A 15,069-nucleotide genomic window follows, 5' to 3' on the forward strand; every position below is an offset into this window, starting at 1 on the left:
ACCGGAGAGGGCAGACATGCACATGCACGCATGCATGCACACACATGCACGCACACACACATGCACATGTTCTCTCCCTCTCTCTCACCACCCAAAACCCTGTCTTATCCTCCCATTCCCCTGCCTTTAGAAGGAAAGGAGTTCCAAAACATCCCTAAAGAAGGACATCACACTCACTGGGGCCAGGCGGGACCACAAGGGCCCATCTTTCTGTCTCACAAGACAGCCGAGGCACTGAGTCCCAAAGCAGTAAAAAGACGACTTGGATCTGAACCCTTTGTCTCCCCTCACCCCAGGAGGGTTTAGCTCCCACCACCCACACCCTCAGCTGAGACCCAAACACCTGAAAGCGGGATCTGCTCTTCTGCCAGGCCACGCCTCTGTTGAAGGTGCCATATGACATCAGGTTTCTATGGCAACTGCGAGGTGCTGGCTGGTCCTCCACACCGGAAATGCCACTTCACATTCTTCTACCCCCTGGCTTTTTGCTTGAAATCAAAACATCTTCGCCCTTCAGGCTACCAGTGAAAAAGCAGTCTAATTAGAAGTACCAGACTGGGACCTGGGCAATTGGTGGAACTCTGCTGAGTTTCGTGGAACAAAGCCTGTCCCTGGTGTCAGGAATTTTGTTTGCTTTAAAATGAAACAGTAAGGGAGTATTATTAGTACACAGGCAGGTTCTGGCTCTTAGGGTCCCAGGTATCCTGGGGTTTCTGGAGATCAGCTACCTCTTGGAAGATGAGCATGCCATGTCCAGCAGTTCCTTATCTGCAGCAGAAAACTAACAGACTCTCTATAACCATGTGACTGAATGATTCAGGAATACCAAAAGATGGGTTGATGATATTCCCTTACCACAAATCCCCAGAAATGTCAATCTTTAAAACGGAAACGCCCCCCAAATTTCATTAATTATGTCAATGTATGTACGTTCTGCTAGTTGATGTTACATTTCTAGGTGGTCTGTACGGCAGTTATGCTGTTTGGTTTAGGTCAAAGTAATTTCTTCTCTGCAAGAAGTCTGGGAAGACTAATATTTGTTGAAATTCTACTACATGCTATATACTCTGTACAGGACTTCTCACAACAGAACTTGTAAGGAAAGCATCATGAAGTCCCCTTTACAGATGACCAAAGGAAGGCTAACAAAGACTAAGCTAGTATTCCAGCAACACACGGGAAATTAGGAGCAAAATTGGAGTTCCAGCTCTTGCCCTCATAATATACCATGCATTCTTAACAGAAGAAACATCATCCCAAAAGTTCTGAAAATTGATTCTTAGGGGCAAAGAGATCTTAAATAGTGCTATGGTTTGTAGCCCTTAGAAAGACCAAGGCACATAAACAGATATGCACCACACCTCTGGTATTAAACATTTAACATTCTGCAGTTGGGGCAATGATTAGGAAAAAAAAAAGATGTCTAAAAAAGCCTCCATAGAATGATGATAATAATGAAAGAAGGTTGAGAAACATTGCATATGCCCAGTGACCAGATACATAGATGATGGGCCACCAGGACTTATGGAGTGGTCATTTTACACTCCATTGTGGATGCTCACTCCTCAACAACCAATCTTGGTGGTGATGATGATGATGAGGAGGAGGAGGAGGAGAAGGAGGAGGAGAGGGATAATGAAATTTTGTCTTTGGGGTCAAGAGAGCTGAACATAAAGACCATACAAATGGACTGTTTTTTAAGATGGCAGGGGCTCAGTCAGAAGAATAGGTGTTTCCTCTGGAAAAAAAACTGATATGGAGAGTAGGATTAATGTTTTAAAAATGAATGTAAGCAAGTCGTGCTCTAAATTATATCTTCTTCAATCTTAACATTCATTCAAGTTACATGTTATTAAATTTATCATTCAGATCAGAATATAGTAAGTCAGGAGATGGTCAGGTAAATCAGGGAAACCTCTTTGCAAACGCATGCTCAGTAGTTAAAGATGGAATTACTCCAAAATTTTTCCCAATGTGTCCTGAAGCTACTGGGGCTCTGAATGCTCTACTTCCCTTGGGAAACTGATGCTGTCCAGGATATTGCTTAAATTTTTATAGTGAATTATGTCGCTTTTTAATTATAATAATATTGTAATTAAAAACAGTGTGTCTCTGGCCAAAAAACAGTGAGGTCCTGAGGCCTGCCAATAAACATTAGTGTGAACTTAGAAGTGGGTCCTCGCCCAGTTGACCCTTAAGATGACTGTAGCCTCAGGCTATACCTTTGTTGTACCCTTGTGGGAGACTTTGGGCCAGAGGCACCCAGCTAAACCAAATCCAGATTCTCGGCTCACAAAAGTGGTAAGATAACACGTTTGTTACTTTAAGCTGCTTTTATTTTGGAGTATATTGTTATGCCTCAACAGATAACTAATACATATATAATCAGAGAATTCATATAAATAGCAATATAAATGTTCAACAAACATTTTAAAATGATTTACTTAATGAAATACGGATTAATACCTGGAAATATACTATTTTAGACGAAAAAAGGTAAGTTACAGAATAGGGATAATGTGATTCTAATAGTGTAAAAAAGATATGTGCATTTTGTATACCTGTGACTATATGATAATAATTGACCTACAAAGAAACACATATGGCAAGCATGCAACAACCTACTGATAGTGAACACCTTTGGGTCAGAGAGTGAGAATCAAGCAGGAGTGAGATTCAGGGTAATTTCATTTTATAAACATAATATTAATATGTAAATTTTTACATAATATATAAATAAATACATTTAATATATAATGTAATTCTTTATTGCTTAAAATATTATAAACAGGACATTGTATAAGATAAAAGTTTAAAAACAGAAATTACTTTTAAGAAAATTAAGAAATAATTTACTAATAATTTTGCTTTGGAAATATATGCAAAGAACACCATTTCTAGGGAAAAAAGCCTATTAAAATTTTTGACAATGGATCTGTACATTTGAGTGTATGTCAGTGTGTGTTTCTGTTGCTGAAATTTGGTACTATCTGTGTGATTCTGTCTCAAACTCTATCACCTTAAATATTCATGGGTTCTGTAGCCAATGCTGATTGGGGTGAAATCCACAATGTGTCACTTTTTGAGTGTGCAAGCTTAGGAAAAGTACTTAATTTCTTTGTCTCTTATTTTCTTCATCTATAAAATGATGAACAATCTCACAGTGTAGTTATGAGAATTAAATGTGGTTACCTGAGCCCAAACAAATGTTAGCTAATTTTAATACTTTTATTTTTTATGGGCATTAGTATTTTTTGCAAGCACTAAAACCTATAATGTAAATGGTTGCTTATTGACATTGAATGACATTCAGTATATACTACTAGTGAATAAAGGCAGGTTATGATATTATAAGGAGGAAAATATCTTAGTTTTTAAAATAAATATGACTGTATTTGCAGAAGCAAAGCAACAGAATGGGTAAATATAGTAGACTATTCATGTCCTCTTGTGTTCATTAAAATTTTTTAACTGTTTAAAGCAAAAAATATAACATTTTGTGATGACATTTCAGTGAATGTGGATAAAATGATTGAAGGAACTACAATACTAATGGGGGAGGGTAAAGGGACCTACAATATGGTAAGATTGCTACATGTCATTTAAAGTGGTAAAATACTTGTTTTAAATAGAATGTGAAAAGTCAAATAGGTAGTTTTAGAGCAACCACTAAAATTGCTATACAAAGAGATAGTCAAAATTGAAATAGAAAGATTAAAGTGAAATATCAAGTAATGTTCATGTAAGCCAAGAAAAATCAAGAAAGCGGAAACAGATGAGTGAAAACCAGAGGAAACAAACAAAAAAACAATAAAATGGTAGACCAAAATCCAAATATTTTAACAATTACTTTGTTAAAAAAAGACTTCATTTATTTGACAGACAGAGAGAGAACACAAGCAGGGGGAGCTGCAGGCAGTGGGAGAGTTTGAAGCAGGCCCCCCGTGGAGGAGGGAACCCTATGCAGGACCCCAGGATCATGACCTGAGCTGAAGGCAGATGCTCAACGGACTGAGCCACCCAGGGGCCCCTTTAACAACTACTTTAAATGTAAATGCCATAAACACATCAATTAAATGAGAGATTATCTAGATGTTGTACCAACTTGAGAGAGAGAGAGATTTTGAAGTCCGAATAAATTGAGTTTTTATTTCAGTTCTATCTGAATCGTGGATATATGTTTATATATCTATAATTTGCAGTTCTGTTGTTTGATACATACACATTTAGGATTGCTACATCTTGTTGGTGGATTGACCCTTTTACCATTATTGTAATATCCTCCTTGATGTTTGGTAATTTTCTTTGCTCTGAAGTTTATTTTATGTGATGCAAATATACCCACTCCTACTTTCACTAAATAAAACTTGTCTACTGTATCTTTTTATATCCTTTCACTTTCAAATAACCTATATAATTGCATTTGAAGTGAGTTTCTTATAGACAGCGTTGAGTTGGGTCAGGTTTTTTTTTTCTTCTTAGTAGTTTACCAATCTCTGTCTTATAATTGGTATATTTAGATGACTTACATTTACATTTTTAATTTTTTACTATTTCATTAAATTTATTATTCATTACATTTATTAAGTCAATTAGTAGTACTATAACCATAGAACCCAGGATGTATTTCTTATTTATTTATTTATTTATTTAAATTCAATTAGCCAACATATAGTACATCATTAGTTTTTGATGTAGTGTTCAATGGTTCATTAGTTGCATATAATACCCAGTGCTCATCACATCACATACCCTCCTTAATGCCCATCACCCAGTTACCCCATAACCCCACCCAGTTCCCTTTCCACAACCCTCAGTTTGTTTCCCTCTCTGATGATTTACATTTAATGTAATTATCAATACGTAATGGATTGAGTGTAAGTTTACTTTTTGTTTTCTATTTGTTCCCTCACCTTTTTGTTTCTCTATTTTCTTTTCTCTGTTTTCCTATAGGTAACTTGAACAAATTTTAAAATTCCAAATTCATTTATTATTTTAGTGTATTTCTCTGTATAGATTTTTTTGCTACAGATAGTCTGTATAAATTTTACTGTAGTTTTAACTCATTCATTTCTACTTTTACCTTTAGTGATTCTTTTCTTCTGCATTCTTTTAGTTATAGTGTAGTTCTTTTTTTTAAGATTTTATTTATTTATTGGACAGAGACACAGCGAAAGAGGGAACACCATCAGGGGGCGTGGGAGAGGGAGAAACAGGCTTTCGGCTGAGCAGGGAGCCCAGTGTAGGGTGCAATCCCATGACCCTGGGATCATGACCTGAGCTGAAGGCAGATGCTTAACGACAGAGCCACCCAGGCTCCCCTATATTGTAGTTCTTTATCAGGCTTTTGAATTGAATGTCAAAATAATTTGTTTTAATTCTTATCGGTAACACATCTAACTAGGATATCCATCTTTGAGGGGGGCACAATTCAATCAATGTTTTTATCTTCATTATATTCTTCCAGTAGTTTCCTTATGCAGGTATTTATATTTATGCATGTATGCATGCATTTACAGATTTATGTACAAACATAAGATCACATTTTACATTTAGTTTTGTAACCTGCTTGTCTCAATAATAACATACCTCAAAGTCATTGAATGTGAAGAAACATCCGTCTATACCACAGGGATAGTAGGTAAACTCATGCCTGATAAAGATACAGAAAAATAAATTAAAATGACTAAAGTGTGCTATGTGCCATGTGCCTTTTGTGTATTGAGTCATTTTATATTCACAGTTCCATTATAAGGTAGATATAATGTTAATCCTAGTTTTATAGATGACAAGCTGAGGGACAGGAAGAATAAGAACTTAGCCCAGGACTGCGTAGTTAAGGAGCAGGGCAGGCTGGGTTTGTATCCAGCACCTCATGCTCCATAGTCTGAAAAAAATGTCAAAGATTTGTTAAGTGACAGAAGCTGTCTGCACAAACATGCATGTTTTAGGAGCTCATTAAAAGTAGCACTCAGTACGTTAATATATTCATACAAAATTGGTGGACCTAGTGGAAAAAAGTGGCTTGTGACCATGATGGGACCACTTTCATTACAATCATGGGGACAGAAGCCATAGTGCAGTAGGATAATGAGTCAGTGGAAGGAAAGAATGTTAACAGGGAATTCAGAAAATGCTTTCTGAACTTTGAAAAGGAAGAAAAAAGATAAATACAGAGATAATGAGAGATAGGCATTGAAAGAGAGGTATTCTGTGGCTGAATGGGGATGAGGGGTCCAGAAAGGATTTAAGAAAGTCTTCAAAGCTTTGAAAATTGAGCAAGTTTAAAAGTTATTGTGAAAGAGTTCTCTGTTCTCAGAGTTAATCCTCTTCTTTTCCCATATATTCATGTTCCTTCTTACCCTCTTACTTCCACTATAGAGTTAATGAGACACCTCTATTGGAATACTATGGGTTTTAAACTCAATATATATTTAGTTAGTAAATAAAATGGGTATTTGTGTGTCAAAGAATTTATAATAATTCTTAGCTTTTTGCCTCTCAAGAAGGCAGCAGACAGCTGAAATCCTGGTGTGATGTGGCTGGTCTGAAGACTCCACTGGTGACTGTGAGAGGGGTCCAGGATTTTCCTATAAATATGTGAACATACCGAGCAGTCCAGGAGCAGTTGGGAAGCATGACTTGCTATCCTGGTACCCATCAGGTGGGTCAAAGACCAGCCTGTCTTCCCAACGTGGGTAACTGGTTTAGGGTCTGTCTGCTCATAGCCATGAAGTTGAGCCATTCTTATGAGATTCTGACTCACCCAAGAAAGTAGAGAATTTCTGTCCCCAAACCTTTGAACTCAAGACAAATCAGAGACATATTTGATCTCTTTGAACTCAAGACAAATCAGAGATATATTTGCTCTCTTTGCCTGGATGCTTTTATTCTCATTATAAGAAAACAATGAGAAATGACTTTTAACTTCTGAAACTGACACCAAGAGAAAAAGATGGTACCCAACTGTGTTTGTTAGGATAGATTAATAGCATAGCATACAATTCTAATTTGTCCTTGGCTTAAGGTAATAGTTTATTCTCTCATAAAACAGTCTGACACTTCTATTACTTGTCAAGTAGTTGTCATGGATACCTTTCGTGTAAGTGGGGATATAAGGACCCAAGGCCTTCCATCTTGTGGCCCTGATATTCCGTTGAGCCTCAGAGTCCTATGATCAATTTCCTGCTGGCAGAGAGCAAGGGAATGGTGTATTGCTTGGAGGCTCTTAGTGGTCAGGTATAGAAGTGGCAAACATCACTTTTGTCCACATTCCATTACTTAGTGTTTTAGTTTGAATTCCCCCAAAAGCAGAATTTAGGTGCGGTTGTTTATTTGGGAGGTGATCCTAGAAAGCAACAGTGAAGTAGGAGCGAGAACGGAGTCAACAAAGATACTAAGCTAATACATTGGTGTATTATCGACATTACAGCTGTAGTTAAGTAATGGGAACCAGGACTGGCTGGGACTATACAAAATGACTCCCAGAAATGTCTGCCCAAAGGTTGAAGGCTGGAGGTTTTATTCATCACTCCATATTCTGTTGGTTGAGTTGTTTCTGAGTGCATTAATTCCCATCCAATTCAGGGTTGGATTTGTGTGGGGGTTAAGAGGACTGCTTGAAGCTAATGAGAAGAATTTGAAGCAGAAAAGTGAATGAAGGTGGTCTGCTTAAGGTAAGACACTGTTGTCATCAGTGTGAGCTCACAGGGAACTGTCCCTGACAGTTGTGGATGTGTGCCAAAGAACTGCAATAGGAGGCACCAAAATTGCTTGCTACTCATGGACTTCACTTAATTACAAGGGAAGTAAGCAACGTAATAGAACTCTGTGCTGCAGAGGAAAAGAAAATTGGAAACAATCTAAATTTTTATAAAGTAGAATAATAAAATAAATCTAATAAAGTTAAACAAATAAAATTTGTATAAATTGTGAAGCATAATAGCTAATGAAAAGTTCTTTAAAACACATTTTAAAGGGAAAAGAGTGAATTGCAGAGCAAGTCAAATAATGTAATCCTGGATTTCGGGAATGAGATCTGCACTTGGGGAATCATAATTGTATATATTTCCTGAACTAGTTGAAATTATTTATCAAGTAATAGAAGACAGAAAAGTTATGAGGTCAAAGAATTAAATTAAACTTGTGCCATCGAGTATTACACGTTTCTGAGTTTTCATTTTCTCATTTGTGTAATGGGAATAATTATATCTATATCAGACAATTATTATGAAGAGCAAAAAAGCAAAATATTTCAGGAGCGCTGGGTGGCTCAGTTGGTTGAACTTCTGCCTTTGGCTTGGATCATGAGCCCAGGGTCCTGGGATTGAGCCCTGTGTGGAGCCCCTTGTCAAGCTCCCTGCTCAACTGCTTAGCGGGGAGTTTGCTTATCCCTCTCCCTCTGCCCCTCCCCCTGCTCATGCTCGCTCTCGTTCTCTCTTTCTCTAATTAAAATCTTTAAAAAAATATATTTCAAGTGTCATACACAGCATATGGTACATTTGGTACTTAACTGATGTTAGTTCCCCTCCTTTCTCACATCCATCTTTCCTTTAAAGGAGATTTCTTTGACATAACCCAAATAGCATGATTACATACTTATAATGTGAAAATGTGAAATGTTATATGGGTAATGTACAAGTTTCCACTATGTATAGCTTCTACGTATTCTATGTACATAGTCATTTCTATGTACTAGAGTGATTTCTCTGCTAATTTAGAAAAAAAGGAAAATAATCACTGGACAAGTTCGAGAGTTTGAAAAAGAAAACCATCACCCCTTTCATTTTATTTCATATATTCTCCATACCACTTTCTACTGATATGTTATTTTCTCAAGAATAATATGTGTAATGTGACCAAGAAAGAAGAGGCTTTGCAAAAGAACTTTGCAATAGGACACCAGGGGCCAGGCATACCATAGGGGCTTGGGTATGTCATTTCCCGTGTGTAGGTTTTTTTTTTTTTTTTGTAAAACACCTCTCAGATAATGTAGGGGTTAGTGAGGTCCCACCTGGGAAAGCACATATAATAAAATGTCATATAGCCAAATGCTCACACAATTAAGTGCATGTAAAATGGCGAAAAATGTATAAGGTCCGTGGATTTTATTGATGTTATTTTTCTGTTTGTGATATTGTCCTGTAGTTACACAAGTTACCATTGAGGGAAAATGAGTAAAGGGCATAAGATAACTCACTCTGTTGTTTTTTACAACTACATGTAAATATTGCCTATATATATGTAATATATACATATATGGTTTTTCTTGTCTAGGGAACTAAGAAAACTCACCCAGTTGAACCCTTGCTATGTGCCAGACACTAGGCAGGTGGCTCTAGGATAAAAATACTTCCAGTTTTCCCTTGATAGAAGGGTTACCTGTTGTTCTGGTAACCCTTGTAGTTTAACAATTGTTCAATATCTTCATTTTTAAACAATGTATTATTACTGATATAGACATTAAAATAAGCCAGAATGGGTTTAGTAGACCTTGTTTACTTGAATTAGTTTTCTAGTTCTACTGTTACAAATAAACATAAACTTGAAAACTTAAGACAATACATATTTATTGTTTTCCAAGAGTGTTCCATTAAGTCCAAAATCAATTTTACTGCGCTGCAATCAAAGCTGTTGGAGGTTTCTAGGAGAGGCTCCCTTTTTGGAGGCTTTATGGGAGAATCCATTTTTTCTTGCCTTTCCCAGCTTCTATAACTACATTCCTTGGATCCTGGCTCCTTCCTCCATCTTCAAAGCCAGCAGCTGAAAGCCAGCAGCTTAGCATCTTACTTCAGTTGTCACAGTGCTTTCTTCCGTGGTAAAAGCTCCCTCTGTTTCCCTTATAGAAAGGACACTTGTAATTGTATTTATAGCCCAACTGGATGATCCAGGATACCCTCCCATCTCAAAATTCTTGATTTAATCACTCTTGGAATGTTTCTTCCCCAATTCAACATAATTAACATAACCCTTTCAAGGACAACGTGCAGGGTTGTCACTGGTAAAATGAAGTAAACTCATGCAGGAGCAGCTGCAGAGCTAGCTCCTTTTTGCTTAAAGTGGTAGTGAGAAAAACTTTTGATGCTGCTACCTCTACTGGTTGTGTGTGATTAGCTAGTTGAGCCATGAACCATGCCAAGGATACCCAAAGTGCACGAAAATACCAGCCCATCAGACAGTAAGATAAGAGGAAAATACGGCAAATTATAGGTTTAAGTGTATGTGAAATGTGTGGGAATTAAAGGCTGAGCTGTCCTACTATGGAGCATGAAAATTCTTGGTATGGTGGTTTTGTCATTTACCATACTACGTAAATCTACACTTATTTTATTGTTGGGATAATTCTTTAATTTTTGAATAAGAAATGAAAGTGAATATTGAACAGAAAGTTAAGTAACAAATTTCATCTTCTTAAGAAAGTTAGTGATAAACATTTACTTAACTTGGACAAAATGTTTGCTGACATTTACTATGCACCAAGGGGACTGTAGTGATATTATTGACCTCATGAAACCCAAATCTATAAATCCACTGAAGAAACATTTACATCTACTTCAGAAGGTAGTATTTTAAGAAGAATGTGTTAATTTAGTACATACAGATGCAGTTATGTTGACTTCTCATTGTATGAACACAACTTCTAATTTAGATCAAATTATTTTTCTTCTAATTTAATTGCACAAATCTTGAATTTCAAGTTTCTGCGTGCATGTTTAAAAACAGGACTGATAGGGACGCCTGGGTGGCTCAGTTGGTTAAGCATCTGCCTTCAGCTCAGGTCATGATCCCAGAGTCCTGGGATCGAGTCCTGCATTGGGCTCCCTGCTCAGCTGGGAGCCTGCTTCTCTCTCTGCCTGCCACTTCCCCTGCTTGTGCTCTTTCTCTCTCTCTCTGTCAAATAAATAAATAAAATCTTAAAAAAAAAACAGGAATGATAGCTGATAATATGTTGGCTCTATTAACAAAAGTACTCAGGAAACAATTATTGATGATAGTTCATTCATATATTTTTATTGATGATATCTTAAAATCAGCATCATCGGATGATTAAAACAGAAATCAGTTAATACCAAAAGTGATTTGATATTACTTTAATCAAATTTATGTAACAATAACAAAAATGATCAAATATATTTGAAGTTCATATCCATGAAAGGGAAACATCCAGCCTTGTTATGAATGACATTGTGAATTCAGTCAAAAATTCAACATTGAGGATAAAATTTTTGTTACATGGTGATAATGTAAATATACATTTTGGTGGAGCAAAACACTGTAGAAAGGTCAATGTTTTGCTAAATTAAGAAACATGCAGCAGAAACATAGTTAGAATTGCTTGTGTCACACACATAACTCATAATTGTGTAAACAAGATGTGGCATTTTGCAAATCAAAACAGAAATGGGCCTGGGTGGCGCAGTCGTTAAGCATCTGCCTTCCTCTCAGGGCTTGATCCCAGCTTTCTGGGATCGAGCCCCACATCAGGCTCCTTCGCTATGGGCCTGCTTCTTCCTCTCCCACCCCCCTGCTTGTGTTCCCTCTCTCGCTCTCTGTCTCCGTCAAATAAATAAATAAAATCTTTTAAAAAAAACAGAAATGGAAGTTTCTCATATTTACACATAAAAACACTCATGCACAAATATACTCTGTGTGTGTGAGAGAGAGAATACACAGTAGAATCTACAATACTGACAATTTTCTAGTTCTCTGGTTGGGTGGTGGTTTCAAAGAAGGAAAGGGACAAATGGGTTACTAATAAGAGTGTTGTGAACCAAGGGTTATGCTGAATCTATGCATCTGTGGTGCATTTAATAAAATGTCTTAATGGTTCCTTTTCTTCCTTTTTAGCTACTTGACATTCTTCATGAGAACAGGTCAAATATTGGAGTGCAAGTTTCAGGTGAGAAGAGAAGTGAACGGAGAAGGTGAGAAGGAAGTTGCTGAAAGCCAGTTGTGGTATATGGATTTTGAGAGCCCTCAGGGACATTCAAGCAGTGGTATCCAATCGACAGTTGGCAAAGAGGGTCTGTGGCTAAGGGGAGGAAATAGCCTGGAGACGGAGATTTGAGAATTATCTGTGCTTAGTGGGAAGTGAACAGAAATCACTCAGGGAGACAGATCATGTGGACTGAGGAAAGAGGAGGCCCAGGAACACAGCTACTCAAGGGCAGCGCAGCTTCCTGGCGGGCACTACTACCTGGGCTCTGGAGTCCGGCAGAGCCGGTCTTGAAAGCAGCCTGTGGGCCTCAGTTGATGAGCGCTCCTGGCAAAGTTGGATACCGTCCCTGTGATCAGCGCTCACACCTGGCAATGACATACACCTCAGAGGGATGCTGTGCGAGGATCTGAGATGCCCCAGGTAAAGCACCTGTGGGGGGGAATCCTCCGGGCTCCTGCTTCCGCCCGCTTGCCCACTCTGCGGTCCCGTCCCTGCGCTGTCCGCTCGCATCGCCTGCGGGGAACCAGCTCCCTGAGCTGCCTGGGCGGCGGGCGAGGAGCGAGCAGGCTTCAGGGAGCCCGAGGAGGCGCAGGCCTGCCCCGGGCCCCGCAGGTCAGTGTGAAGGTGGGCGCTGCTGACGGCCCCGGGCAGGGGTGGAGGTGGCTGGGAGTAGGATCCGGGAGCAGCACAGGGTGGGATGGGGTCCGGGAGGTTGGTGAAGAGGGGGATGCCGCGCGGACGTGGGCAGGAGGGGAGGGAGCACCCCGCTGCCTCCTCGACGCTCCTCCTCTGCGCCCTCCATCCATTTTGGACCTGAAATGAGGGGGGGGGACGCCCCCGCAGTGCAACAGTGAAATGTAGACATATTCTAGAAATAACGCCCCTCGCACTCTGCACCTAAAGGGAAATACTGACCTCCTTGGAAAGGGGGTGGGGTGGGCGGCTTGCCTGCAGCGGAGGAGGACACAGAGACCCAAACCATTTGGAAAGTATCCTGGTCTGGAGTCTGAGGCCTGAAAAGTAATGGCGGCTGGGATTCAGGGGAGGTGGGGGAGGAAAATGTTGTGTGAAGAGGGCCCAGATTCAGGAAAGAAACCTCAGAAGAATGAGTGCACAGTCGCTGCCCTTGTCACCGTCTGTCTGCAGGTCTGTGTGTCTGTCCCCAGCGTTCTGCCAGTCTAGAAAAGGAGGAGGAACCTGTCCAGAATCCCTGCAGGTCAGTGAAGGGGGGAGGGGCACCGGACAGGAATGATGGAGGGTGTAGATGGCACAGCTTGGCCAGAATTTGAGATCCCCACTGCCCATCCCCTACCACATATATTGCATACATCCAGCCATCCTGAAGGATGGTATAGAAGGTGGTAGGGCCTGCCAGGGAGGAATGGTGGGGTAAATGGTATACAGAAGACACTTGGAGGGCTGGGATTCAGAAAAGAGACCTGAGTCTTTGTGCATCCACTGAATGCCCAGCCCCCTCTTCTGTCTGTCTGCAGTTCTGTGTGTTTGTTGTCAGCTCTCTACAAGGCTAGAAAAGGAAGAGTTACCTGTTCTGAATTTCTGCAGGTCAATGAAATAAGGGGGCCTCTGGACAGGGACTCAGAGCAGTGGGGAGTGTGGAAGGTACAGCATGGGCAGAATTTGGAGCCCCACTACCCACTTCCCAGCATATTTACACTTTACCACGCTGAATAAACAAAGAGAAAATGGCAGAGCCTGACAGAGAAATGGTTGGCTCGCCTCTGTGGGAGGAATGATGGGAAAAGGAGCAAGGCTGAAGACACACTTGGAGGGCCAGGCCAGGTTAAGGGAACCCCCAAGCCCTCAGTCTCCATTGTCTACTCTTCCTCCCGCTCCCAGGACAGGAAAAGGAAGGGAATCTCAATATGGAAAAACTCTGCAATGGAAATGAAGGAATGACCGAGAACCAAGGAAAGATGGAATACGAACAGTCACAGGATGTGGGAGAGCCAGAAGTAGCTTGTACTCTGGAAGACAAGGAAAAGTTAGAAAATGAGAGAATGACAGAAGATGAGGAAATTAGTACTAAAGGATAAAGAAAAGCCAGAGAATATGACAAAGACAACAGATGGAAAGCCAGTGAGCGAAGGAAAGCCAGTGATGGAGGGAAAGCCAGATAGTGAGGGAAAGCCGGAGAGCAAGGGAAAGCCAGAGAGCAAGGAAAAGCCAAAAGAAGAAAAGCCAGCCATCGAACCAAAGGCTGAGGGAAAATGCCCAGCTGGGGGCATTAGAAAAACTAACAAGGGGCTGGCTCAGTGCCTCAAGGAATATAAGGAGGCCATACACGTTATGCATTTGAACAATGAGGAGATGATAAGAGAATTTGACAAGATGGTCAGGGTGAAGGATGAGGTGAAGAAAACCAGACAGAAATGGGGGGGGGTATGTGTATACAAAAAAGTTTACAGGATCCCTTCCACCCTAGGGGCCAAAGGGAACTCAGGGGTGGGTGCAGGGCCCCCCAGAGGGGCTTTGAAGACATTCCTTTTGTGTAGTGCCCCTGGCAGGCATTTGCCAGGCCCTGTATTTTAACCTTCTGCTAATAATTTGCTTTAGCTGTCACTCTCCTTATCAGCAGCCTTTTGACCCAACTAGAGCACTCTGTCAGTAGGGGATTTTTACCCATGTGCATTGCAAAGACTTTATAATACTTGGAAATTAAAGTAGCTTATAATATCATCTACAGAATCAGTCTACTTTTCTAAAAAACATAAGTTTGTATAGTACATCTAGGCACAGGAAAAATAGAAACTTTTGTTCACCAAAAGGTTAACAGTGGTTCTCTGAATTATAAGACTGTGAGTGACTTATTTTCTTTCTTTTCTTTCTACTCATATATTTTTCCCCTAAAGAACACAGATTACTTTTCTCATAAAGAAATACTAAAATGTAAAAAAGGAAAAGAATACACGAAAGAAACACAAAGATCTGTTCAATGAGTTTATGAAGGCAAAGGAGACACTTAAAATCATTGTCAGAACATAAAACAATATGTAAAACCCTAGGACTCATATTTAGAGGAATCAACCTAGAAGTTACAACAGATCCATTACTGTAAAAGACAGTCTCGTCATCTGTGAAATGGGGGTAATACTTGCCTCACAGGATTGCTG

At 39.8% G+C, this 15,069-nt stretch overlaps 1 protein-coding gene across 1 annotated transcript; it reads left to right on the forward strand.

The window, feature by feature from the left end:
* The first annotated feature begins 12,181 nt into the window (after window positions 1-12,181).
* On the forward strand, window positions 12,182-14,564 carry TCEAL2 (transcription elongation factor A like 2). The gene is given in 5 exon segments (XM_034653550.1): window positions 12,182-12,358; window positions 13,085-13,154; window positions 13,796-13,974; window positions 13,976-14,336; window positions 14,339-14,564. Coding segments are annotated over 3 exon segments (627 nt in total). The 5' UTR covers window positions 12,182-12,358; window positions 13,085-13,154; window positions 13,796-13,821; the 3' UTR covers window positions 14,452-14,564.
* Window positions 14,565-15,069: the final 505 nt, after the last annotated feature.

This window comes from Ailuropoda melanoleuca, unplaced genomic scaffold (genome assembly GCF_002007445.2).
Source record: "Ailuropoda melanoleuca isolate Jingjing unplaced genomic scaffold, ASM200744v2 unplaced-scaffold9825, whole genome shotgun sequence".
Classification (NCBI taxonomy): Eukaryota; Metazoa; Chordata; class Mammalia; order Carnivora; family Ursidae; genus Ailuropoda; species Ailuropoda melanoleuca.